Source organism: Falco peregrinus, chromosome 13 (genome assembly GCF_023634155.1).
Source record: "Falco peregrinus isolate bFalPer1 chromosome 13, bFalPer1.pri, whole genome shotgun sequence".
Classification (NCBI taxonomy): Eukaryota; Metazoa; Chordata; class Aves; order Falconiformes; family Falconidae; genus Falco; species Falco peregrinus.
The window spans coordinates 13584518-13609182 of record NC_073733.1 but is presented as its reverse complement, the minus strand read 5'-3'; the positions used below and the strand labels follow the sequence as shown (position 1 = coordinate 13609182).

The following is a 24665-nucleotide window of genomic DNA, read 5'->3' as shown; positions in this document are numbered from 1 at the left end:
AGGTCTACAGGAGACCCTGGCTCAGCAGAAGCGGCTCCTCACCACACACTGACAAGCTGCTCCTCCCAAAATTCCCTGCACAGCAGGCTGGGCTGGAAACCTCTCTGTGTCAGCACATGGCAGGCCCTAGCTCCAGCATCCTTCCTTTGCAAGCTGAGCAGCCTGCCACAGTCCTGGGACAAGGATGTCCACAGCCATCCTGCAGCTGGCAGGGGGTGGGTGTGCCAGCACACACAGAGGGCCTGGTGCCACCAGCAGCGTTCACCAAGCACGGCAGCTGCCGGGGCAGCCTGGAGCCTGTGCTCAGCCGAGCACCCACCACTGCTGACCGGCTTTTCCTTGGCTGCCTTCTGCTTCACTGGGTGCACAGAGAGGCAGCCATGGGCACAGTGAACATGCCAAACAGCAAAGTTCTTGGGGTCCTCCAGAGACATGGCAGAGCCGGGGGCTTGGACTCCCGTGGTTGTTGGTGGTTGAGAAGGTACTTCTGTCTTGTAGTCCATGGCTCCAAGGCAGCAATGGCCAAATGGCGTGAGACATGCTTCCCTCTGCAGGCAGAGCTTGCTCACTGTGCTTGTGTCCCAAAAGCAGTTACTGGTCCCTCACAAGCGAGATGTCTTGAAAGCAGAGGACGAATGGAACAGCAGGGCTAGGGCTGTGGAATCACTTCGCAAGCTACAGGAACCAGCCGGTTCAACACCTCTTCCTCCCCTAGGCAGCAGGACAGTCTGCGCCCCATCAAGCAGACTCCCCTGGGCACCCCAGCACCAGCAGAAACCACCAGTTCCTTATCCAGGTCACTCCAGCGTGCCGCTTGAGCTGTTGCCTCAGCCAGCTGCCTACGGAGCGCGGCTCTTTGGACGGCAGATTGGGACTCCCTCGGCTGGGGGAACCTGCTGCTTCTGGCAGAGCAGCTGTGCTTTGCTGTCTAAGCAGCATGGACATCCAGGGCTTCCCCCCGTCTTGCAACCAGCCCGCTGCTGTCCAGGAGAGGAACCAAGAAGAGTCTGGAAACAGAGGATGAGGTCTCTCACGGGAAGGTCCTCGTCTTTGTTTCCCCTCCTTGGCGCACCCTAGTCAGGGTTTTACACCTCATGAAATCCCAGGGAGGGCAGCAAAGCCCTGAGCCTGTCATGCAGGTATCTGTCGCAGCTTGATGCACCGAAGCGAGTCCCAGCATAGGCTGCAGGCATTGTAACTAGATCACACAGACTGCCTAGAAGATTGCAGCCTATGAAAGACCAAGCAGAATGAGACTACGTGAGTGTCCCAAGGGCCAAGCGATGTCTTGTCACTGTCACTATGAGCACCTTCCATCCTGAGGGACCCCAAAGCACTTTGCAATCTTCCATAAGCAACTGGCTCAAGTTAATGATAGGAAATGGGGCAACAGGCAGTGAAAATCTCCTCTCCAGGTGGAACTCCACGGATGTAGAATGGGGTTATCCGGGACACGGGGTTGGCAACTCCCCAAAGCTGCAGCGATCTTTGGGTAAGTGGTAGGACTCCAATCTAACATCGCAAGAACAGAGTGCCTCCAGCAGCTCAGCGCTCCCTCAAGATCGTTCTAGGTTCAGCTCTGGCTGAGGAGAGCCCACCTACAGCATCACCAGCACCACTTCCTGCAGCACCCTGTGTTTTCCTTGAATGTTTCCCATCCAAGCACTGACCTGGCCCAATCCTGATTAGCTTATGAGATCTGAGAAGGTCACAGCTCGGAGGTGGTGTGGGGCTGCAGGTGGATTATCATGCCAAACCATGCTGTCCCCTAACCCTGTAAATGGAGCTCTCCGCTGGCAACATGAGGATGTTAAATCCCCGAGTATCCTCACTAAGAGTGTGAGCTACAGGCAGCACGCTGGCACCGGCTCCTCCCGTCTGGGCCCTGTGTGTCATAGAACCATAGACGTTAGAGGTGGAGAAGCCCCATTAGGTCCCACTCCATCCTTTCCCCCCCAAGGGCCAGTGCAGGATTGTTCCCTAGCGTCTCATCCAGTCCCGGGCAGGAAGCTTCCACCCCTCACTGTTCAGTCTTCCCTGTGTCTCTCAGACTGAGCTATGCAGGTCCCCTCCCTCCCTCCTACTCACTGTTCAGCAGGCTCTCGGGCCCCTTCTGCGTGTCCAGGTTGGGCTGGTTCTGTTGATTGTAAAATCGCAGCAGACACTGCTGGTTGCAGAAGTGTTTGATTTGCCCCCGCCAGTGGATGGTTTCCAGCAGCTTCCCCTGACGTTTGCAGGCATGGCACCGAGCTGCCTAAAGCCCGCATCAGCAGGAGAGAAACAACGAGTAACTAACCACACCCCCTCCGAGTGCAACACAACTCTCCACTGAAAGGTGCACATAGCAAGGTGCTGTGAGCTTCCCCACAGCAGTGCCCTGCCAGTGCCAGCCAGGGACTCCAGCGGTGCGAACTTCTCACAGCAGCACTAGCCGCGGATCCAGCACTGTGAGCTTCCTCAGTGCAGTGCTCTGGCAGGATCAGCTGGGGACTCCAGCTACGTGAGCTTCCCCGTAGCAGTGTCCCGTCATTGCCAGGCAGGACTCCAGCAGTGCCAGGTTCTCCGCAGCAGTGCCAGCCAGACTCCAGCAGTGTGAACTTCCTCAGTGCAATGCCCACTTATCTGGGTGCCGTGCCCACCACAGCACTTAGCACAACCTGCCAGTGCCAATACTGACCTTGAAGTACCAGAGCAAGTATTTGCTTTTGCAGTCTTCACTACAGAAGTCCCAGGTGCTGCCCTCCAGCTGCTCGGTGACCGCCCGCTGGCAGGTCTGAGAACAGTAGGTGCAGGTGATGCAGCACAGGCCCAGGTTCTTGGTGAAATCCTGTTTGTAAAGAAGCACACACCCTGCGGAGAAACAATAGGAGTGAAACCTTCCCAGGATGAACTGGGGGCCTCCCTGACCCAAACATGACCAGAATCCAGGTCTGCGGAGACAACAGAGCACACGCAACACACTGTAGGGAACAATCCAGCACTGGCCCCTGGGGCTGGGATAAGATGGGACCTCATGGGGACTTGCCATCTCTCACCTCCATGCTTCTAGGAAGAGTCTGACTCCAACCTCCTGTGTGCAGGAACCCAGCAGGCAGGGCAAGGCCAGGTCAGGCCAGCCCAGACGCAAGAGCGTAGAAGTGCATGATGACAGGAGGAGCGGAGCTGCCACCTGCTGTCTCCCCAGCCCCCAGAGAGAGAAAAGCTGTGAGAAAGCCCTCCCCAAGGACACAATGAACGGTAAAGATCTTGCCCTAGGGCCTGGCTGGACAGCAAGCCATCCCCACAACAGTCCTCCCTTCACTGCATGGCAAGGCTCTCGCCCCAGGGCCTGGCTAAGACAGTCTCCCCTCTGTTCCTCTCCATGCTCTCTTCTCCTCCCCCAGCATGGGCTGGCATGGGGGCTCTGCCTCTCCCGTGCCTTCCCCAAGTACCTTCGCTGCAGAAGTTCTTCTCCACTCCAGAGAAGCGGATCTTCTCATGCAGCAGCTTCTCCTGCTTGCAGTGCTCACACTGAGACACCACCCCGCGCAGCCGCTTGAAGTCCTCGCAGCAGTCCTTGCAGCAGAACTGATACACCTTGTCCTGCCAAAGAGACCGCCACTGGGTCAGCCAGGCTGGCAGGAGGTCCCCAGTGCTTCTCAGGGAAGCCAGAGCAAGACTACGGGGCGTAGCCAAGTCCCCAGCTCTCCTGGCACGGGGTTTGGCAGAATGGTCTCCTCCTGCCCTTCTGACATGCTGCTGAACGTCAGGAGCGCAGCACTCAGCGTACGGTCCCTACACACATCTCTGCAGCTAAGGCATGCAGAGCACTGGCGCAGAAGGAGCTCTGCTTTGAGCAATGAGAGGAAGGAGCCCTGCAGCCCTCACCCGGGCTCAACATGCCCCTGGGGAAAGTCCTCACCTGCCAGTCTAGGATCTCTGGCTTCCCGCTGAAAAGATTGTGGCAATAATGGCAATTGAGGTGGATCCCACCTTCCGGGCTGGTGCGCTGCAGGAGACAGAGACAGCTCATGCAAGGAGAGGCACACAGAGGGCAGGCAGCACCCGCTTCGCACTGCCACCACCTCCTGCTTCCTCCGCCGTTCACAGCAGTTTGCCTGCCCCTGCTCAGACCTGTGCTTGCTGCCACTGTCAGTGACTCACAGTCAATCCATCAGATCATGTCTCAGGCTCCTGGAGAGTGGATTCCTGAGCAATTTCCCTTTGCTTCCAGTGTACTGGGTCCAGCTCTTCTCAGGAAAGCAAGCTTTCAAGCTGCCACCCCTCTGGATTTGAAAACCTTAAGAGACAGGGGCTCCGCTACCTCTTCTGAGAGCTTCTCCAAAAGATCTTGAAGTACACGTGCCTGGTTTCTATTTTCAAGGTACTGCAACTTGAGAATCCAAGCAACTGTTCTCATCCCACCTTCATCTGCTAGATTAAACAGCCATTTAACACCTTGTGTCTTGTCCACAAGGATGTATTTATTAATAAAGTGATTTTCCTGGGTTTTTTTCTGATAACCTCAGGTAAGGTGCTCTACGAGTGCCTCAGCACACACATTTTTCGAGCCCAAATGTAACTTTTCTTTTTTTTCAACATACTTCCAACTTTTCTTCAACACTGAAAATAAAGCAGACCTCAGGTGAACATCCTTCCTATATGTGCAACAATCTAGGTAGCTCTCCTCCTCCCTGGTCCCCAAACTTCAACTCCCTGTTCCTCTGCTTTTACTTGCAATAACTTAATTACTCCTTCCCTCTGTGGCTGTACAATGAGATACACATACTGAATGGCTTATCTTCTGTAATCCCGGTGCCTTTTCAAAATCCTTACTTTCCCAAGACTTACGTTCCCACACTACTTGAGTAAGGCTGATACAGGATCTTGCACCGAACTGTGTTTAAGTACCCATTAGGAGGAACCAGTCTTGTCAAGCAATCTCATTGCTTTGCTTCCTGTGACTGCTCTGACCTCAGCGTGAGTTAACACTTCACCAGTTTTTGTTTCATCTGCAAAATTTTATCACGCTTACTTTGACTTTATTGCCAGATGACTGATGAAGATGTTGAACTCCTTGGGCTTAACACTGATCCCCAAGAAGCTATCCTGAAACACTCTCTTCAGTGGTTTTTCTTTGACAAGTATGTTCTGGCATCTACCAGCAAGACAGTTCCTAATGCAACTTATGCATAAGTTTACTCATACATTACAACACTGATTTTACAGGACAATAATTCAAATTAGGTGAATTAGGCAAAGTCCCTGGCGAGTGGAAAAAGGGAAACATTGCAACCATTTTTAAAAAGTGTAGAAAGGAGGACCCTGGGAACTACCAACCTGTCAGCATCACCTCTGCGCCTGGGAAGATCATGGAACAGATCCTCCTAGAAGCTGTAATAAGGCATGTGGAGGACTGGGAGGCAATTCAAGGCAGCCAGCATGGCCTCACCAAGGGCACGTCTTGCCTGACCAATCTAGTGGCCTTCTATAATGGAGCAATTACTTCAGTGGACAAGGGAAGAGCTATGGACGTCATCTAGCTAGACTCTCTGTAAAGCCTTTGACATGGTCCCCCACAATATCCTTCCCTCCAAATTGGAGAGTTAGGGATTTGATGGATGGACTGTTTGGTGGATGAGGAATTGGTTGGATGGTCACATCTGGAGGGCAGCGGTCAATGGCTCAATGTCCAGATGGAGACTGGTGACAAGTGGTGTCCCTCAGGTACTGTTTAATATCTTCATCAATGACTTAAGACAGTGGGGATCAAGTGCACCCTCAGCAAGTTTGCAGATGACACCAAGCTGAGTGGTGCTGCTGACATGCCTTGAGGGATAGGATGCCATCCAGAGAGAACTGGACAAGCTTGAGAAATGGGCCCATGTGAACCTCATGAAGTCCAACAAGGTCCTGCATCTGGGTCAGGGTAACCCCCTCTACCAATACAGGCTGGGGGATGAAGCTAGACATGAGCCAGCAACGTGTGCTCACAGCCCAGAGAGCCAACTGTATGCTGGGCTACCCAAAAAGAAGCGTGGCCAGCAGGTCGAGGGAGGTGATTCTGCCCCTCTGCTCTGGTGGGACCCCACCTGCAGTACTGTGTTCAGCTCTGTGGTCCTCAGCACAGGAAAGACATGGACCTGCTGGTGCCGGTCCAGAGGGGGGCCACAAAAGTGATCAGAGGGCTGGAGCGCCTCTCCTGTGAAGACAGGCTGAGAGAGTTGGGGTTGCTCACCCTGGAGAAGAGAGGGCTCCGGGGAGACCTTACTGCGGCCTTTCAGTAATTAAAGGGGGCTTCTAAGAAAGACGGGGACAGACTTTCTAGCAGGGTCTGTAGCAATAGGAGAAGGAGTAATGGTTTTAAACTAAAAGATGGCAGATATAGACTAGATACAAGGAAGAGATTTTTTATGAGGGTGGTGAGGCACTGGAACAGGTTGCCCAGAGACGTGGTAGATGCCCCATCCCTGGAAGTGTTCAAGGTCAGGTTGGATGGGGCTCTCAGTGTCCTGATCTAGTTGAAAATGTCCCTGCTTACTGCAGGGGGGTTGGACTAGATAGCCTTTAAAGGTCCCTTCCAACCCAAACTATTCTATGATTCGGGTCTTACGAAGTCTGCAACTGTAAAAACTCTAGTTACCCTACCAACACCATTTGTGATCTCAGTGAAGGATTACATTAAGATTTTTTTTTTTAAAAAACAACCCACCCAAAAAAACCTCAACACAAAACCACAAGAAAAAAAAACCAATAACCAAACCTAAATGCTGCAACTGGCAGTAACCAACTCTCTACTTCTAGATTCTCTAAGTTTTTTCAGTTGCCCAAGGCATGTCCTGGCCTAAGTTTCACAGGTCTTTCTGGCTGTTGCTATGTTCTTTGATGACTGCACAAACCCAGTATTTTTCCAGTTGCCTTTGAATATCACAAACGTTTCACATGTGCTGAAACTTAACGACAGAAGATTAAAACCCACCAATCAAGTGTTTGAGGATTATTAAACATGATATATCCAGGCCTGCTGGTTGTAAAGTTTTAGACAGCCCATCCTACAAGACTTATGTTCCTTGGTGACACCTGGCTCAGAGGGCAGGTGTCACCCCACTAGCAGAGCAGGTGCTCACTGTGCTTTGTTAGCTTACTTGTACTTTTGCTTGTGCCCTCATAAGGCCACTGCATCCCAAACCACTTGTGCAGCACAGCTCTGCGCTGCACTCCTGCTGGGCATAACCTGATAGACAGGAGTGAATTACAACCACCTTATCCCAGCGAAGGGGGAGATAAGGCCAAGACTGAGCTATTGGCAATTACAGTCACTGCAGCTCTTGTGCTCCAGCAGAGACTTTCTTATGGACCCTCCCTGAGGAGCTTGAGGAAGGTGGAGCCTCTGCTACATGTGAAAAGAGGCATGAGCTCTACGGCACAGCCCAGCATGAAGGATATTTCAGTACCTGGAATTTGGTCCAGCAGCTGGGGCTGCAGAACTGGTAGACAACCCGGTCTGTCTTGTTGTAATAGCAGGGTTCAGACAAACTCTTTCTGCAGAAGCTGCAGGGTCTAGGGGGACCTGATGAAACAGACAGGAATTGGTGAGGGCAGCAGCACAGGACGTGGGTCTGGATTCTGAGGATGGCATGCAAACTACTCCTTCGTCCTCAGTCTGCCAAGCCATTATCAAAAAGCAAGGAACAAGAACACCAGGAAACTAAAAGCATCAGATTCTGCTAGGACAGAAATATTAAACACTGATGGAGAGCAGAATTGTCCAGGGAAGTGACCCCGCCTCTACAGGAATTTGGACAAAACAGGCTGCAATACTTGCACCAGAGACCATACCCGTTCCTGGACACCACTGTACTCCATGTAATGGAAAGGGCAATGCCAGCACTGTACAGCACTACAACTGCTTTCTGAGTTCTCAAGAACAGCACTGTACACTAACCCTCAGTATTAAGATGTCTACATGCTGCAAAGGTTCCTCTCTCCTTCCATTGTCTCACTGGCTCCTCCCCAGGCAAGCAACATGCCTCCTTTCCAGTCTCATCCACAAACAATAAATAGTACGAAGGAAGGAGTTAAGAGTGGAGAGGTGACCGATTCCCTGCACGTAGGCGCTCTTACCAATCAAGCCTGACTGCTTCACTTTGTGGGAGGTAGTGCAGCAAATGGAGCAGAACAGGCCCATCTTGCCACTGCGGTCCACGTTAGGCAGCATGTCGAAGTTCTTACACAGTGTCTTGCACCACATGCAAGGGTAGACCCGAGTGTTCTTCTGCAAACACAAAGAACAGAGTTGCCAGAGAGACCATCACAGCTGGTAAGGTCCAACTCTCTTATCCCACTCCACTACTGTATCCACCACAGGACAGCTCTCCTGCAGGGAACACCTGATACCGGAGCCAGGATTGCAGTCTGGAGGTTCAGGTGGTAGTAGCAAAAAAGGCTGCCTTCAGCACCTCAGCTTCTCATTTCTAGGGTAGCCTGGCAGGAATACAGAGCTTGGCAGTCCCATCAAGACAGTTAAATGAAGCCGACTCATCACAGAGAACATATCCAGCCAAGCTTTGGGGAGACACCCAGAAGAAGCCAGCCCTTGCTAACTGCATATACCAGTGCTGCTGCACAGTCCAGCTTACCCAGTGCCTGACCTGTGCTTGGGTCCAAGATGGGCCCCATGCAGAATGAATAAATTCTGTTTACCTGCTTTAAAGTTTCTCCACAGGAATCTCTTAAATGTTTTGTCAGCAGTAAAAGGCCAAGGGGATTCAAGTCATCTGCTATTGCATAAAGTGCCCTGTGCCACACCATGCAAAGAGGCTGTGTGCCCATGGAGATCCCCCACCCTAGGCAGCTGACTCCACACACCTTCTTGTAACTGTTGAGACAGGCAGAGTTGCAGAAGCGTTTTTGCTGGCCTTCGTGGAAGAGGTACTCCAGAGGCAAGCCCTTGTTATAGATGTAAAGTCCACAATTGTCACAGCAATTCGTTTTCAGCCCCTTGGTGGCCCGGAACTTGGTGAAGCAGGCGTCGCTGCAGATGCGGTGAACCACATTCCCATTGCTGACCTCATGCTGGATCTGCAGAGACAACATTGCTGTCACTCCCCCCAAACCACGAGGTGCCTCCTCCTGACGCACGTGCACCACTACTACCACAGTCCTGGGGATAACAGGCTGTGACACTAAAACCCAGGTATGTGCCATATGGGAAGCTGGTGTGGACTCAGGCTGGCCTCCCTCGCCAGAAGACAGCAGAGCAATTGGGAGAGTGGAATGGCAGGAAGCAATGACCTTCAGGGAGGGGAGAAGCAGAAACCTTCCTTCTTTTGCTGGAATAAGGGCTGGCTCACAGTAACAAGGAAGGACCTGGGAGCGAGCCTAAGCCGGCTCAGGGGCTGAGGCCTCACACCACAGAAGAACTTGGCAAATGCCTTGCAATGTTCCCAGGCAGGGCCAAGTGCTGCTGGTCACAAGCACCTCACCCAGGACATGGGAAGGACAAGGGATTTGTTTACCTCGCCAGGTTTGTGGCAGACGCTGCAGTGGCTGGTGTCCGAGGCATCTGCGGACTGAGGTGCTGGTCTATGCTGCTGGGCCTCATAGAGGGAGAGGCAGACAGAGGTGCAGAACTCATGGAAAGAGGCACCTGAACCGATCTGGGCAACCACAGAGTCCTTGGTGTTCCAGATCTCCCTGGGGATCAGGATGGGATGTGTTAGTGCAGGGACACACCAGTCCTGGCATGAAGGAATAGGATGGCACACTGCAATGCACAGGACTTTCTGGTGTCCCAAAAGGGTGGCAAGAACTGTCTCACAGCAGCTTCTGTCTTGGCCCAGAGGGGCAGTGCCTGAAGACAGACCATGCACGAGGTTGTTTGGAGAGGAGGTGGGGATATGGGGCATCGAGCCTGGGGATAGGCAGGGAAAGGTAATAATGTGAAGGGGGTGTAGGGAGCATGGGATATGCAGTGTGTGAAGGAAGACATGCAGCAGCAGCTGGCAGTTGGCAGGAATGATGTGGGTGAATCGGATGCATGGGGTCAAAGAGATGGGGACTGGCAGGCAGGGCCGTGGGGCAGGTGAATGGGTTCACAAGCACGGGAGCATTGAGGAAAGGTGAACGAACACACACTTTTTACAGAAGGTGCATATCTTCTTGCCAGGTGGTTTTTTTGAGAAGGTGGTGAGACAGGAGCTGGAACAGAAGAGCTGAGGGAGCCCTTTACGCTGGTAGGCAGTTTGCCCCTTCTGCAGTGGGGTTCGGCAGTTGGCACAAGTCATCTTGGTGACAGTAGAGCGGGCAGCTCGCTGAGCCATCTGAGTGCGTAAAGACATGCGAGTTGAGCGTCTGGTACGAAAAGGAACAAAATCCTCGTCGTTGGGATCATCCACCATTGCATCAGAGTCTTCATCAGAGACTGGAACTGCAAAGCAGCAGAGAAAGATGCACAGAAAACCCTCATGAGGAACTGAGACAGAAACCTCTGCCATGAGACACATGCTGGGGCTTTCTGGGGTCACCTTCCTAGAGTCCCTCTACATGTTCTGTACCTGGGAATAACAGAGGAACCCTTGAAAGATACTCTGTTGGAATTGGAGAAGAGTCGGGAGGTCTTTGAGCAAACTGGGCTTAAGTACATTTCCTCTCTAGGAAGTCATGATTTGCCAAGGTTGAGCGGAAGCCCAAAGTGTGAACATTTACAGCAGAAAACCCACCAAGAACTGACAGACCTTAAGGAGAACAAGCTGGATCACCAGCCTCCAGCACAGGCAGGTAATGAAGGAGCAACACACAAATACTAGGGAAAGGCAGGGTGACACAACATCTCAAAGAACAGAGACTTCACGTACTTCTGCAGGAAAATCCCCCAAAATGCAACCTTCCTTCAGACAGCCTGCTGCCAAAGAGATAAAGGAAAAAAGTTCCTGGCTGAGGAGATGGAAGACTGATTTCCTGGGAACAGCCCCCGAGATTCATCCTGTTACTTGGTGCTTGCTGTCCATACACCACTGTAAAAACTCTACAACCATTCCTTCAACCTAAGTGCCCTGAGAAAGCAAGACACGTACCCCAGGATGATGACTCATGGGGTGAAGGGACTTGTCCTGTGTAAGAGGAAAGTCTGCCCAGAAGCTCCAGAGCTCCCACCGCACTCACACAACAAACCACCTGCCCACAACAGCCTGGGCCCTGCTCGCTGGCTGGAAACAGGCGCTGCCCAGCCCCAGTTACTCACTGCTCTCAGAGGAGTTCACAGTTTCAGGCCTGGCAGCTTCTGATCTTCTGGCTCGTTCACTTCTTTTCTGCTCCTAGAAGACATTCAGAAAATACTTAGGCTAACCACCTGCTAGGACAACCATGGATAAATATCCCAGGTCATGGTGACGTTCCAGCTTCTGGGATTTGCATTCCCAGTAACTCGGCTGAAAATGGATAAAACTCCATGGATACCTGACCGGAGTTGGCAAGATGGGGGAGAGGGGAAAGCAGGCTTATGAGAATGACATTCCGGCGGGGGGTAACAGGGATGCACTGAAACCACATTACAGTACTGTGGCAGTGCACAGGGATCACTGTCACAGGAGACATGGCAAACTCCTTCCCAGAGGGGTGACAAGACAGCCAGTGTCCCTCACAGAGTCTGACAACAACCAGCCACCCTCCATGCTCCTGCAGCATATGTACTTGACTGCATTCTCCTCACCTTCTCAGCTGGCAGCTCGCTTCCCTTCCCAGGCAGGCCTTCTCCTGGAACACAAGCACAGAAGAAGCATGCATTTGACATCTTGCTTTTCTCCAACAGAAGAGGACAGGTGTTTTTCAAATGCAGCCACCCTTTGGGTCAGTCTGCACATGAAACCTCAAGACAGTCCTGGCTAACAAGCACAGTTCTGGTGGTGATCAGACACAGGACAGCTCCTAAACCCACCACCTGTAGTTAGAGATCCAAACACGCAGCTTAGGAGGAGTCCTGTCAAGGGAAGACCTCCCTGGATGGGGGAGGCATGCTGGGCAGCTACCTCCAGCTGCTTCTGACTTAAGACTGAGCATCCCTTGAATCGAGAGGGACTCTGCCTATTGGAAACACCTTCTCCTAGTGATCTGCAGTTCCAGCAAAGACTCCAGTGATGAAGAGTGTGAGCTAGGCTGATGCACAGCTGCAGCTTTATCAGGGAAGCTCCTAGCTGACGCAAGCATTGATAATCAAAGTTAAAGCTACAAAAGCCAGAGCAAGAGCTTGCATGCACCAAGGGGCACATTCCAGACAGTTATTCCCTGTAAGCAAGATACCTTCCCCAAATCTAGCCCATCAGTAGTGTTGACAATTTCCATAGCAGGGGATGACAGGAAAAGCTGGAGCACAAAACAGACCCCAGCTTCAGCAACATGCAGCAGGATGACCTCCTCAGCAAAAGGAAGCCAAGTTCTGCAGAGATAACTGTAGAGGAATGAAGCTGGGTTAATTAACATTGATAATATACAGCTGTGGGCTGGCTTCAGGGGCAGTGGGTTGGTCGATGTAGATAAGGTGCAGCTGTGGCTGGTTCTGTTAAGTGGTTGGGCAGCCAAGGAAGAGAGAAGAGGAAGAAGCAGAGAGAAGAGGAAGAGAAAGAGAGCACGCCCTGGGTGAGACTAGGAGAAGGCAGCAGAGGGACTGGCATGGAGAGTATGCTGGTATGAGATGGTAAAAGACCGTGTTGCAGCTTGATAGTTTTGAGAGTGCTGCGACAGATAACAACCTACCTGCTGGTGGTGAGGCTTCCTGTGCTTTCAGTACACTACTTTCTTTAAGCGAGTTTTTCCCACTATCATCCCCTTCCTCTGCCTGGTTTTCCTCTGTGGGCTCAGGGGGCAAAGCTGCAGAATTGTTGTCTGGGCTCAGTTCCACCTCTGCTTCCCCTGCCAGCCCTTCCCTCTGTGTGGGTGAGCTTTTCCTTGGTGCCTTCAACCTAGTCTTCTTTGTCTGTTTAAGAGTGAGTTGAGGGGGGGCCATTGGTGGACTTGAGGATTGTGCTGTGATTTCTTCTGTGGCTGGGGCACTGCTGAGGCTCCCAGAGTCAGGAATGGCCTGGGGGGGTAATTCAGGGGCATTGTCATCAGATAGTGCAGGAATAGCAGCAGCACCATCTTCCTTTAGGTCCCCAGAATCATTTTTTGGTGCATCTTCCCCTTCTTTCCATGTTTCTGGAACAAGGGCTTCTCTAGAGAGGGCTGAGTCCACCGGTCCATCCTCCACATCCTGGGAAGGATGTGCCTTATACAGCCCATCCAGACCCTCTGATTTATCTAGCTCCATCAAGTCAGCAGTTTTATCCAATTCATCTAAGACATCAGGTTTCTCCAGCATATCCAAGACACTAGGTTTATCTAGAACGAGGTCGTTCGATTTGTTTAGTTCAGGCAGGCTGTCTGCTTTCACTAGAAGGTCCAAGTCCGCATCTACAGTCATCTGTTTGGATGGATCCCAGTCAGGGGGCTGAAGAACTGAAACTTCCTGGGTAGAAGCTGTTTGGGAGCCCAGGAGATCTTCACCGAACTCCATGTCAGCAGGGAGATCACCAATAAGCGGTTTGTCAGGCAAGGACAGGGGCTCCAAAGATCCTGAAAATTCACTGGAATCCATTTAGAAGATGGCAACTGGAAATGAGAGAGAGACTTGCAAGTTAATGAAAAGCAGTCTAACACAGTGTGTGAATTGTCCACTCTTCTGAACACTGCTGGAGTAAAGCAAGACCCAGGACCAGTGCTAGGCATAACCGGGCTACCAGCAGGCCAACCACATCTACTCAGGAGGTTACAAAACTCTAAAGCCAAACAGCGGCAGCATGATGTGGTAGCTTGGTATAGCAGAGCTTTGGGAACTCCACAGCCTCCACACACCTCACCCCAGCACCGCAAACAGACTTGCTTATGCTGAATGACACAGTGGGGTATCAGAAACTACTTGAGTACCAGTTCAGGAGGCTTCACATGGCTGTTCTGCGGTACGTAATACCCCATTCCCTGCCTTCCTCTCTGTCTCACCAGACACAAATAATATGGTCTGTCCTTTCTCCTGATCTGTTCTCACGGAGCTAACACATTTTATTTTTGAAATATCTTTTCTCTTAAACAGGGAGGCAGAAAGAACTCCTTTACTCCTCTGTAGCCTGTGCCTTGAACAAGATACAAGATGACAAGATGCGTTAATTTTGGCAGAGGAGAGATACAAACTGTATTACACTGTATAACTACAGCTGCAGCATAGCCCCAAAATTACGTGGGCTAATGTTCTGTGTCTGAATAATTGGAAACGCCCAAGTCAGAACTATGAGGAATTCTGGAGAGTGGCAAAAAGAAAGGTGTAAAGCCCATGATGTTAAAAGTAGTCGTTAGAAGAGGAACAACAAGTAGCATAGTAGACTCAAGCATGCAATGCAGAGTTAGGGGGAAAAAAACAGCGTGACTTTGTGGGGCACAGTCAGTGCACTTGCACAGGAAGATGTGACGCTGACTGCTAACATCAGAGGGACAAAGTTACAGCCCACCTCCTCATGGTCGACATTACCATAGGACAGAAAGGGCAAGACTCTGAGGTGATGCAACTAAGCATTTGTATGAATATTGGCTGGAAACTAATTATACCCCCACAAAGAGATAGCGGTTGAGAAAGCTGAAGGGGGAAAGGGAGAAGGAGCAGGAGTCTACAAGTGGTGAGGCAGAGTAAGAGCTGAAGTAGCATGACATCCCCAAAAGAGGCTGTAAATAGACACTACAAGGAAGGCACTAGAATCAAAAGATATAGCACCAACCTATTCCGCCCTATCAGAGTCATTCTAATTCTAGATTTGGCACTGTTTTAAGCCCTGAAGCAGAAGATCCAGTATTCCTTTCTGTTGGGGCTTACTATGGGCATAACTCATCTATATCAGTGAAGGAGGAAGCCTGAAATAATTCCCCTGATGATGGCTGATTAATTCTTTCTTTATATCCTTCCCTCTGAAAGGATAACCCAGTCTCACTCATGAACGGTTTACTCAGAACTTAACAGGATGTATTTAGACAGAGAACTTCTGAAACTCATTTAAGCGGGAGTTTAGGGAATCATACCCTACAGCTGGAGTTCAAAGTCATTGCCTCCTTATTTTATCTAAAAGCACAGCGACATTTTCTGTTTCACAGTGGCAGATAAGCACTGTTCCCACAATCACAAACAGAAACTACAGAAGATGTAATCTTCAGAGACGCTCAGCAAGTTTCACCACTAAAGACTTTGGTGATTCTGTTCACTTTTTTTAGTCACAGAGGAGAGAAAGCTCCTACAATGAGCCAATTCCGGAGCAACAGAGGATCTAATACATGTTTTAGGGTGACTGACAGAAAGAACAAAGTTAAATAGAAATAAAGACATATGAAAGAAAGGTGCTAAGGATTTGAAGCAGGTGAGAACCTGCCCAAGATGATAAACACATTTTTTCTCCTACTAGGAATACAAACAATGCCTCCTTCTCGAGGATGTCCCCCACGCAGCCTTCCAGGCAGACAGCAGACCTTGCAACAACAAGCAGCAGAAAGGTTAAGCCACCCAGATGGATAAGGAAAGTTAATTTATAGGTATACTTAACAGGACTAGCATACTCCTCAAATTCATCTTCAGACACTTTGCACGAGTCTGCAATGAACCACGCAGGTGATACTCCTACAGTATTTACCACTTTCAGGTGGCCTAGTCTCTGCTTGGTAGAAACAGACCATGGGAATAATTCTGGAGCATAAGAAATCCATTTGGGCATTCCCTCCCAGAGGATAAGGCAAGCAACAATTCATCCATGAACTTGCCCGGCTACTCAGGCTTTCCAAATAGACCAAAAGCAACCAGTTTCAATAGCACGCACCTTAACGTTGCTTTCACACTTTGGGCACAACAGCATTATGATGCAAGGCAAGACTCTGACAAACTTAATGATGACAAGATTGACCAACAAAATGGTATTAAAAGAGAACAAGTCTTCTGGAGATTAAGTCAGCTCCAAACTATCAGTATGTGGTTGGGACAGATACACAGATCTTTCTGCAGACCACTCACTTGTACATTCCGGTTGGAAGCATGGCGCTTGCCCTGCGTGTTCATGGTCCTGCCCACTTTAATCAGCTCTCTCTGAATCACCCTGGCAGAACAGCTCACACGTTCTAGCAAATGACCCAAAACTTACAAAGCTAAGGATTGCTGCAGTCAATCGAACAAAAAGACCATATATTCGAACAACCTGTGCCTATTCACACAAAGAATGGATGCCTGGGGAGAGAGTGTAAGAAATATAACTAATAGGACGTTCCTCTTCAGCACATCCTCCGACAGAGCGGCAATCAGCTGCTAAAGAACTGCTTGGCTTGAGCTGCACTGAGACCGGCACTGTTAAGACTCAGTAGTGGACAAATCCTCTATGTATCTGCCTAATCCCCCTTTGAACCAATTTGTACTTGGGGCTTCCAGAAATTCCAGGTGGCAATACATTCTGCAGCCTAACATCTAGTTTTTAAAAAGTATTTTCCTGCTGTTTATTTTAAACCTGCTGCAGCAGAGCTCCATGACAAGGCGATACGGAGCAGATGAGTGCCGATTTAAGATGTATTTATAAGAGTCTGGAAAAGCTGATGGAGTTAAGAGTTGAGGCAGGACCCAAGGAGGTGATGCTGACAAGCAGTTTGACTGAGAAAGCAAGAAATGTCCCTGTCCATCGCTGCAATTCTGTTTCCCTGACAATGAGGTCTGCTTTCAACTGCCAGATGATGAGGATGAAGAGAGCAGCCCTGAGAACAGGAGAGAATGATGCTTTCCAGCTCTACGGGTTGCTCTGAAGTCAAACTCTACCTGAGAAAATTAGAGCTGCCCAGCTGCATCAGGGTAAAAAACGCTACTTCTTCTGTTTGCTCCAAGCATTCAGATTCACCTGGGCTTTCTGCTGAGCTTCACAGTCAGTTAAGATGCCAACGGAATCTGCACTTTGCTGCTGTGGTAAAGGCTCTTCTCACTTTCTCCAACAGAAGAAAAATAGCTTATTGTTTCTGGCAGATGCTGAAATGATCCACAACAAGTCATCACCTTTTTTTTTATTCCAGGACCGTCTAATGCACAGCTCTGTCACCAGGCTCTGGTCTGCTTAAAATCATCCTCTTTCCCAGCCACATACCTGGCAGCAAGGAGAGTACACTGGAACAGACTTGGCCAAACAAAGAGGAGGCAGTGTGCTGAAATCCTGCACGTTACAGTAGATACAACTCTTCTATTGGACATTTGGGAATTCCTTAGTTAGGACTTGGCATCACGCTCTCCAGAGTATTCAGTAACAGGTATTCCTGGGAAGATCAAGTTCATGGACCAAAGTGCCCTGCACAAAAGCCTGAAGCAGAGTGCTTCTCAGGTAGCACACAAGAGTTTCCAAAGAAGTGATGGGGTGGCTGAGGGCCCTCCCCGAGTGCGTAGGACTGACCACAGAATGCAACTTTGACCGCCAAATCCGACATGTGTGACCACCAGAGCTGCCCTGTCCTTTCTGCCAAAGAGAAGGCACATGGGTCTCCTCTCAGACCTGGAAGCTCAGAGTGAGACATCTCTGCCAGGACACTCAGGTACCCCAAGTGACTAGCTGGGACGTTACTTAGCTTATTAAAGACATCAGCGATGCTGTATCTGCACAGAACTTCCACATGTCAGTGTCCTCAGCTAACTACCAGCGGGGGAATACATGGCCTACCTACAAAAATAAGGAGCCACCATCAAATATTTAATTAAAATCAGACAGTAAGAAAAACCACTGTTGTTACTCCCTCATGATGAACTGAATACCTCAGAAGTCTCTATTGCCTATGAAAATGCCACACAGTTACTCCTTTCCTCTAGCAGAGTAACAGCAACTGCTTGGGTACCTGTCCTAGACTTTTATTTGTGGATATGGATTCAGATTTTCCAAGACTTTTGAAGGCTGAAGGGTTTATCGTTTTCACTATTAGAGATAATTTGAAATAGAAAAAACATTCAATAAAAATCTACAAAAATTAAGACACTTAAATCAACATTCCAGCTAACTCCTACCTGTGAGTTCTGTAAGACCTGAGCAAAGCTCTGGAAGAAGTTCCTATTTTTTGTGCCAAATTTTAGAATAAACAGTAACACCCAACCTAGTATTTCTCAACAAAAATAACAGTGTTCAATACACAGTTCTATCAATAAAACATTAAGAAAATAATATCATGTCCTACCAGCATGGTTTCAGTCAACAGATCTTCAGTAACACTATTATACCCCGAGTGACAAATATGGCAAAAACCAACTTCATTGCTGTGACTAATCCCAGTTTATCTGGGCAGCTGATAGCTTTCCAGATTCAAGCACTGCAAATGTTTATTACAGATTGGTTAACTCATTTTAAAGCAAATGAATGTATGAAGATTCACCAGTAAACTAAGCACACTGCTGAGGACCAGGCTTCAGTCCAGTTGAAATTCTCCAGAAAGGAGCAGAAATGATTTCATTATTCACCAGTGTTTTCGGAGGGGCAGTTGCCTGAGTTCCCACCTGGCAGCCCAGGCTCAGTCTTCAAAGAGCACAACGCCCATCGGTGACATTCTGGTCCGTGCTGCTTGCACACTGTACCACGTTAGACCATTACCGTCTCATTCTTGGCTACTGTGTACACTTGATGACAGATACTGGAAGAGCTGAGATGTTTCAAATAAAAAAAAATTAATAAATATTTGACACAGTCATGCAAGAATCCCACTGCATTAAGAATCAAACATGGTTCAGAAAACACCTTTCAGTGACAAACCTATTTTGTTTATTGAAAGGAAATGGGAAGATATGACCCATTTAAAAAAAAAAAAAACAAAAACAAACCACAACGTAAGATCTACAGCAGAGGACTCTTCAGAGACACAGACAAATGAACATGAGGACTCGAAAAGCTGGAAGTCAAAGTTGGATGAACTCAGAAACAGCTATTTCCAGATTAACACTATAGCTGATTACTTAAACAACTGACCCAGGGACGTGTAAACCCTCAGTGACCTGGAGATTTTACAACAGCATTCAGTGACTCCCTCCCAGTCAGCTATAGCTATTGCAGATGTCACCAGTCAAGCTCTTGAGCTTGTGCTCTGCAGGCCAGGTTTAGTGAACAGCTATCTCTTCTCATCTCCAAACATATTACTGGTTCTCTCAATTAGAGTGCAAACAGCAGTAGCTGTCACCATGTCCCCTTCAGACCAGTCTTCACGTGTGACTGGAACTGTCTACACAACGGGAATGGGTAGATGGGGAAAAGAAGGGCCTCCCCAGAGCATCACCAGCAGCCTCAACCCTCAAGCAATGGTTTTCCAGCACTCCCAAAGCCAGGAGGTACCAAGACCACCACTAGATTTTTCTACAGCAGGAGCACCAGCTTAGGGTGTGGTCCTCAAAGTTAGTATACAGAGTCACCCAGAATCCAGAAATCCCGAACCCTCCAACACAGAGCAAAACAGCACCATGAGTTTCCTGTTAATTCCTCCAAGGCAGGAATGACCAAACTAGATTTTGAGTTTGCATTCCAGAAACTTCATCCCAGTTTCAAGGAAGTGCAAGAAAGAGAAATTTCAGAGATCTTGCAGAACTGTCTAGAATTACATTTACCTGTAGACTCCCTGCAACACTTCAAAGGTACTCAACATTATTCCTGGATCTCAGTGTTCTTTGCTGCTAAACTAACACCTCTGTACTAGTAGCCAAAAAAGACAAGAGGAGCATGTTCATCCATCTGGAACGCCATCCTGGCAGCAGTCTGAAACCGCTTGGATACTCTTCACATCTTTTTGTAAGACCAAGATCCCCTCCCAAGCACTAAGCGTCAAGGCTTTGCAACAGAGAAAGGAGCAGCAAGTCCAGGTACACTAACACAACTTGCTTTGTTTACACATGTTAAGGCAGAGGTCTTAGCGGCAACTCAGCTTCAAGAACCAACTCCACTTACAGATCAAGTCAGAGAGAAAAACTCTCCTGCCACTTGTGTCTATAGCATGAATAAGCAACATTTCTTCCAAGGCTCACTACTTGCCACATGACATCTGCCAAAATCATGTTATACACAGGGGAAAGGGGCAGGTGGGTAAAAAAGCTTTGGGAGTACTATCTGAAGCGCAACAAAAAAACATGGAGGCACACAGCATGCTTGAGCAGCAACTGTTGAAACTGCCCTGATGATATTAAGACACTGATTAAAAGACAGAAATAGACAGCAGACCTGAAAGTGATCATAAAGAGATGGCACCAGGTCCCTACCTGTTGCCCAAATGCTGCAGGAGGGTGTCGGGCCACCTAATGCAAAGTCCTGGACACCTCCCACAAGCAGCCACAGCCAGCTGGAGGAAACCCCTGGCAGAGCAGGTGACTCTCCAAAGGAGAGTGCCAGAGCCTGGGAACAGGCCATGGACTCCTCAGCCCTGGAGGTCCTCAAAACTCAGCGGGACAAAGCCCTGAACAACGTGATCTCAAGTCAGCTCTGCCGTGAGCATCAGATCAGCTGGACTAGAGACCTCACAGAGGTCCTTTCCAACCTAAACCTGTCCGTGGTTCTTTGAATAAACCTTACTACAACGGGAAGAATGAGAAGACAAGAGGGCAGTGTCTCAGGGAGGATGTATCTTTGAGGGCAAAACATCTTAAGTGGCTCTTTAAGTGGCCTTACAGAGCCAAAACACTGGAAGCGCAAGGTGAGCTGTCTCCTCAGCATTTGGGACAGTCCCAGATCCCTCTGCAAGGTGCCTGCTGCCAGGCCCACAAAAAGGCATTCCAGCACTGGGATGTAACACCGTGTTGCACAGAGCAAGCTCTCCCCCAGCCTGCTGACCGATTCCCTTCCCTTCACCCTGCCGGGGGCCGAGCGGGCTTACGGGGAGCCCATGGCCAGCAGGACGGGTGAAGATGGTCACAAGCACTGCACATTCCTGACCCATGCTGCCAGCAAAGGAAGAAGTTAACATTTAAAACACTCTACCAAGATTAAAACATAATTCCAGCGAAATCCTGCTAGCATAGCCTTCGCTAAGCTAAGAAATTCATTGTCACAGCTGTGGCCTATTCCATGCTTCCCTTGGATTGCTTTCACCATGATCCTTCTGCACTAGAGGCTTCTGCTAGCACACCTGTGTCCCTCAGGGTCATGCATCCCAGCATCACTGATCATAAAACACCTGTAAAAGAAATAACACAGGGGCTCCGTCCCCGGAGTCAGGCTGTGGGCTCAGCCTCAGCCCCCTGGGCTGGCTGTCGGAGCTGCGGAGGAATCCGGTGTGACTGGCTGGCATCCTCCAAGCAAGGGCACTCACAGGAAGGGGCATTTAAGCAGGTGGAGAGAAACCGGATTGTGCAAATACGCACGCTGGGGCCACGGGCTGCAGGTTGGCCATTCCAGGCAGCAGCTCTGTAGGCTGTGGCTATTCCTTTGGTAAAGCTGGGCTGGCAGCAATGACAGAGCTATGCTCTTACCACCAGGTCTGACTCCAGCATAGGCAGGGTTAGGCAAGAAAAAGCAGATTAAGGGGAACGCAGCAAGCAGCAGCGAGAGGGGAAGAAGTTACAGCCTGGAACAACGGCCAGACCTGAAGCACAACAGAAGGGAAGAACACAAATGAAGCTGCTCTGGTCATCATCAGAAAGAGACTCCAGAACCATTTCCCCAGTGCTCGGCTGAGCATCCTACCCTCAACCACCTGACACACACCGTGTTAGCGCTGCCCTCTGCCCACACCGGCATGTCCGACCGCCAGGGCCCTCTCCCACACTGGGCACACGCCACAGCCAGCTCCCAGCCTCGCGGGTGCTCACCCTGCCACCACCAGCTCCCAGCCTCACCAGTGCTCACCCTGCCGTCTGGGGCCAGTCCTGCCTCTGCAAACCACACGGGAGGCGCCGATGCTGCCCAGCACACCTCGGTGGCCATGGCCATGCTGCTGACACGCGGCCCAGCCCAGCCAGGCTCCCGCACACGGGGGCTTTGCCTCTTCCAGCGGCACAAGGCAGCTCGGTCCCGCGGGGCTGCACCCATCCCTGGCAGGGCCTGGGCCTCGAGAGCAGCACATGGCACCCAGGGCTCCAGCACAGGCGCCAGCCCACAGGGGGACCCCCGGACCGTGCCCCACTCCAGGCTCACCCCACACACGGCGGGGGCAGGTGGACAGAGTGGGCGGCCGGGTCACGGACTGGCAGCTGCGGTGTTCTGCGAGCACCACAGACGCTGCTCCGTGTAGTGACAGCAGCATAAAGGCTGCGTCGCCCAGAGCCGCTGCCCGGCGGGGAGAGGCGAGCCCAGTGGGTGGCGGGGCAGGGCGAGCCCCAGGGTGGCTGGGGGCCACTTGCTGCAGCTCCCCACGGCGGGGACGAGTCCCCTGGGGTGGCCACACCGGGGAGGTCAGTGCACCGCAACCCCCTGGGCAGGCACCGATGTGGCAGAGGGCACAGCCGACCCCCAGCACCAGGGTGGGGGCCGGCCGCCGCCACCCCCCCCCGCGTTAACCGGCACCAGGGCAGGGGCTGCGTGGGGGACAGGTGTCAGGCCGGGGGGGCCCCAGGCTCCCGTGGCCTTGCTCGCCCCAGCAGGCGTGAGGGTCGCCACGGGGTCCCACCCCCCACGCCCCGCCCCAGCCGAGGGGCGGGGCCTGCTTCCCACACCCACTCCCCTCCCCAGCGGACACGGGGCCGGTGCCGCATCGGGGTGGGGTCCTCGGGACCCGCCCCACGCCGCAGGGCGCCCCCAAGCGGTCGCCACTGGGGGGGGGAGCGAGCAGCGCCGGCCCCACCCCCTCGCGGAGCGGTAGGCCCCCGCCCCCTCCCGCCAGGCGCGCGCCGCGCCCCGCCCCCCACCCTGTGTGTGTGGGGGGGTCCCACCCGCCCCGCCCCCCCGGGACCCGCGCCACACGCGCCTGCCCCACCCCCACCCGTGGGGCCAAGCACCGGCGCCCCACGGGCGGGCGCCCCGCGGACGGGCGCCCCGAGGCAGCCCCACGCCGCGCCGCCGCCCCACCTGTGCCTCCCGTGCAGCCGTAGGGAGGCGCCCGCGGCCGGCACCGCTCGTACCTGGCTCCCCGACGCTGCGCCGCCCTCTCTACCCAAAGCCCGGATTCGGGTCGCGGCCCCTTTAAATGGAAGCGCCGCTCGGAGCCCTCAGCGCGCTGCAGCCCGAAGGGGGGCGGGGGCAGCGCTCCATTGGCTGTGCAGAGCGAGGGACGCTTTCCCATTGGCCGCGGCGGGGCCCAGGCTCGCGAGACTCGCTTGCAGGCGGCGGCCTCGGAAACGTGGAACGGATTCCCGAACCCGGGATCGGCGCAGCAGCCCGGACTTCGCCGGGCGGCCGGAAAACCCGGAACGGATCAAAGCAGAGGAGCAGGAGCGCGCGAAGAGACAGCGCGGAGCCGAGCGCGGGCAGCGGCCGCACCCCAGCGGGGCACGGCGCGGTGCCGGGGGTGGTCGGCGAGGGGGGCGCGGGCCGGAACGGGGCAACCCAGTCCTCGCCGATGCCCGCGCGACCACCCGCAAAGTGCGGAGCGGATCGCGCGGAGTGGGCTTGCCACCCCACTGCCCCCCCACCACACACACCTTAACCCTCTCGCTGCCGCCTCCCGCGGCCCGGGCCCTGCTGCCGCCCCAGGGGGCCCAGACCGGCCGCGCCGCCGAAGCCTCTACCTGCGCGCGGGGGGAGCCGCCCGGCCGGGTCCAGGCGCCGCCACCGCCTCCCTGGAGCTGGAGCGTCTCCCCGGGGCGGTGAGTGACAGCGCGGCCGGGCGGGGCTTCCGCGGGGGCCCGGGACACGGCACCGCCCCCAGGAGGAGCTGCCCCGGCCGGCGCCCGCCGCCCGCGCCCCGCCCCCGGCACCCCCCCACACGAGCTCCCCTCCCCCGGTCAGCCCCCGCCCCACTCCATGCGCCCCCCTCCCCCCCCCGGCTGCCCTCCCCCACCCGCTGCACCCCACACACACACCCCGGCTCCCCTCCCCCTCCCGCCCACGGGCTCAGCCATGTCCCCCCCCGCAGCTCCCCCGGCCAGGTTCGCCCCTCCCCAGGGGCTCCGACCCCCCCCCCCCCATCCTCGAAGGACCCCATTCCCCCTTGGCCGCCCTGTTGCCCTGGCGGGGGGGGGGGGGGGGGGGGGCCTCTCCTGCTCCTTCCCAGGGAGCAGCCCCCACCCCCAGAAAAGCGCAGGAGCTGAGCACGGGCCGGGCCGCGGGGTGACCCCCCCCAGTGCCTCCCGGGGCGAGGGGGAAGCAATTGTGGCGCCCGGGCAGCGGGCTGGCCGCGGCCGCGCAGCACCCGTCCCGGTTACGTGCGACGGGACACGGAGGGAAGCGGGAGGTTTTATTGAAAGGTGGCGAGGCCCAGCCCGCAGGAGGCAGCGGCTGGCCGCGCTCCCGTTCCCGGCGCCCCACAGCCGCTCGGGACAGGGCACGGCGGGCCCTTCCCCACGGCCGGCCCGGCTGCCCACAGCGAGGCAGCGCCGCTCCAGCGGAGATGGCCGGCGAAGACGGGGGCTGGTGGGCGAGGTGAGGGGGCGCCCACGACCGGCCTAGGAAGGGAGCGGGCACGGAGCTGCCGCTGGCCCGCGGCGCTCTGCAGAGGCGCCGCCGGGGCTCCGGTACTTACGGGCGGTGGCGGGACCGGCGGAGCAGAGGCGC

At 52.9% G+C, this 24665-nt stretch overlaps 1 protein-coding gene across 7 annotated transcripts in view; it reads right to left on the bottom strand.

Annotated features, from left to right (window-relative positions):
- The window catches only part of ZMYM3 (zinc finger MYM-type containing 3), a 33410-nt gene extending 9621 nt beyond the window's left edge, over positions 1-23789 (bottom strand). Inside the window, exons 1-14 of one of the 7 annotated variants that reach the window (XM_055817705.1) lie at positions 23681-23789; positions 18421-18684; positions 12730-13623; positions 11690-11733; positions 11222-11294; positions 10117-10408; positions 9498-9675; positions 8848-9060; positions 8104-8254; positions 7434-7549; positions 3902-3988; positions 3432-3582; positions 2678-2850; positions 2089-2254 (exon numbers count right to left, since the gene is read on the bottom strand). In XM_055817705.1, coding sequence (XP_055673680.1) covers positions 2089-2254; positions 2678-2850; positions 3432-3582; positions 3902-3988; positions 7434-7549; positions 8104-8254; positions 8848-9060; positions 9498-9675; positions 10117-10408; positions 11222-11294; positions 11690-11733; positions 12730-13609 — 2524 coding nt within the window. In that variant the 5' untranslated portion in view covers positions 13610-13623; positions 18421-18684; positions 23681-23789. The other 6 variants (XM_055817709.1, XM_055817706.1, XM_055817704.1 and 3 more) reach the window with 6 other exon arrangements.
- Positions 23790-24665: the final 876 nt, after the last annotated feature.